General features: G+C 30.4%; 1 protein-coding gene across 7 annotated transcripts in view; it reads left to right on the plus strand.

Moving 5' to 3' along the window:
• Nucleotides 1-2,770, plus strand: part of LOC106463828 (pleckstrin homology domain-containing family H member 1-like) — a 151,051-nt gene that overhangs the window by 127,582 nt on the left and 20,699 nt on the right. For all 7 annotated transcript variants that reach the window (XR_002611576.1, XR_002611574.1, XR_002611575.1 and 4 more), the window contains exon 27: nucleotides 1,353-1,482. Coding sequence is in view for 4 of the 7 variants with exons in the window: in XM_013923904.2 (XP_013779358.1) it covers nucleotides 1,353-1,482 (130 nt within the window). In the remaining 3 variants the exon portion in view is untranslated. The remainder of the gene's footprint in view (nucleotides 1-1,352; nucleotides 1,483-2,770) is intronic.

The following is a 2,770-nucleotide window of genomic DNA, read 5'->3' on the forward strand; positions in this document are numbered from 1 at the left end:
GAAGTTCCTTGGAAAGAATTTATACCGGAAATTAACAAATGAGCAGATATGTAACAGTACATATGTTGTCATTTGAGTACCATCAATCACTGAAGTTCTGATCCATTACATCTAGTACTTTTAACGAAGCAGAGCCTCAGATAAAACATCAATTCAGACATGTTTTATAAGAAATAGATAAAAAAAATTCCTAAATATTTGCAAGGGTTAAGTCATTGTTTCCCAATGATTAACTATGTTTAGATCAACAAGCCTATTGAAAATTTTAATGGTTAGAACTTGTTTTGTTTGAAATAATTTGATTTATCACAGCATTTCATATACTTAAATTCAATTAAAAGAGCAAAAATTCTAAAAACTTTCTACAATTGTGGAGATCAAAAGTTATACACATACACACACAAACATATGCATATATACTACTAAGAAACCTTGCACGATAAAAAAATTAAATGAAGCACAAAATAAACTCGTTAATCCAAGTGTTTTTTGTAAAGCAAGTCTTTATTCAGAGATGAATTGGCATGTAATTATGTAAATACATTTATTTATGTTTTTAATTTGTTATAGTTATATTAAAATAATTCAACACTGACACATAAATTAAAGACATATGATTATTCAGTTTCATCATCAAGAAACAATACTTTTGAAATTTAAGTTAGAAAATGATCTTAGAGCATGTTTCAAGCTTTTGCACTTTGGTAATAAACATGATATTGATTTGATATAAATAACTCTAAGATCATTGTTTTTTCTCTCCTTTTCAACTGACTGATACAAATAAACTGTTACTCCACACAGTGCTGCTGTTATTTTCTTAGCTTCAGTAAGTGGGATACATGGCAAGTTGCAAAAAAGAACATATCACATATACTGATATTTAGTTGAAGATATTATTTGGAGAAAGATATCTTTTGAATAGGTGTTTGGAAAAAAGCATTTATTTCTTACCTCATAGGTTTTTATAATGTGTTAAGCTATAGAATTATGAGTCTTGTTAAATAGTTATCCCTGTGAACACATGCCCTAATAGAAGTAGTAGTCTGTCAAAGCTATTGTCTATTGTTTTATGGTTCTCATAAAAGCATTGCTATAATGTTAAATATAGGGAATATATTAAGATAGAATTTAGTCTTAAGAACGAGAAATGGAAAGTTTACAACTAATACTTTAATGCTAGTTTTTAAATAAATAAAAATATACACCAACATAGTTATTTTGTGTATAAAATGACATTGCATACATGTAATCATGTTTAATTAATAACTATTTAAACATAATTTATAGCAGAAGTTATTCTGTTATTTTATGCCACAAATAATTTTCATGTTAAAAAACATTTTCAACAGAGATTTCCAGGAAAAAATAAGAGAGAAGTGGAGGAACAAAACTGGAAGAAGTATGTTTGACTGTGTCCGAATCTACTTGAATAGTGTCAGGAAATGGTCATTTAGTGGTTCTAAACTTTTTAGTGCCAAGGTAAGATAGTTCCAGTAGAAAAAATCATGTAAGTTACTGTCTATTCAATTATAATTATAATTTTAAGTTTTATTTGTTCAGTCTGTTCTACATTGTAACATGTATTAAGTGAGAAGTAGAAATACATATATTTGAATTGTATCTGACTTAATTTTTAATTCTACTCATTGTCTGTGTAGATTTATGTTTATTTATATATATCTTGGTAACTTCTACTATCAAAGAGTCTTCACATAAGTATGTTTTATTATTAAATTGCTGTGTTGGTTTGCTTCTGTTCAGAAGCTACGTCCATACAGTATAAAAGAATATCAGTTACACTTTAGTTGTATTCCGACATGGTACATTACCTCCAATCACATAAATAGCTATTCTCGTTCAGTGCTGCTCTCTATGTACCAAAATATGTTTTCACACATGCCATAAGCCTTCTATCTCCCCTCCATTGGAATTGACTGATTCCAATGTGTCTCATACAAATCATCATGCTTCAACCCTACACCAATAAGAGTGTGACATACTCTCATGATGCATGTGGCTCCCTCTACTCAATTCTACCAAACTATCACTTCTCGTTTGGTAGAACTCGTGTTTAAAGTTTTTTCTTTTAGTACTCTTTGTGTGGATTGTGATTTTAATAGTTTAATTGCCAAAGTGGATTTCTTCATTATTATTTTTTCTTTACATTGAAGAATTTTTTAATTTAAATTCTCAGTCTTTATCAAACCTGTATATTTTACATCAAAAACTTTTGTTTGATTTATATATTTCTACAGTGAAGTCTAAGGTTCATGTTCCCACTTCAGGTGTTATACCTCTAGCACCTCTACAGGTTGCAGTTGGGGGAGACTCGTTGTTGGGTTTCTCAACTATTACCCATTATATGGGTAAACCACTAATCCTGCTGAGGAAGCCAAACGTGTGGGCCAATGAAGACTTAATATCCTTTTTACACCACCAGATTTTGCCATTTTTTCCTACCCCTCCTTCAGAATTAGCTAGGCCTAATACAGCATTTTTCTAAATGATTTCTCTGGCATATTATGCTTTATCCAATTCCTTATATTTTTATGATTTGTTATTACCTCCATGTTGGCTCGATTGTCATCTTCAGCTCTCACTTTACACACATAGTTTCACTGTAGTTGGATTTTTCTGGGTCACAATGCGACCTTGTCCTGGGTACTTTTTCAACCTCTTTCTTTTCGGTATTTCTGTATTTTTCTTTGTTGATCTGTTTTCGATCATGTATCTGTGACTTTGAAATCTCATGTGTAATCTGTGTGTC

The sequence above is a fragment of the Limulus polyphemus genome, unplaced genomic scaffold, assembly GCF_000517525.1.
Source record: "Limulus polyphemus unplaced genomic scaffold, Limulus_polyphemus-2.1.2 Scaffold1494, whole genome shotgun sequence".
Taxonomy (NCBI): Eukaryota; Metazoa; Arthropoda; class Merostomata; order Xiphosura; family Limulidae; genus Limulus; species Limulus polyphemus.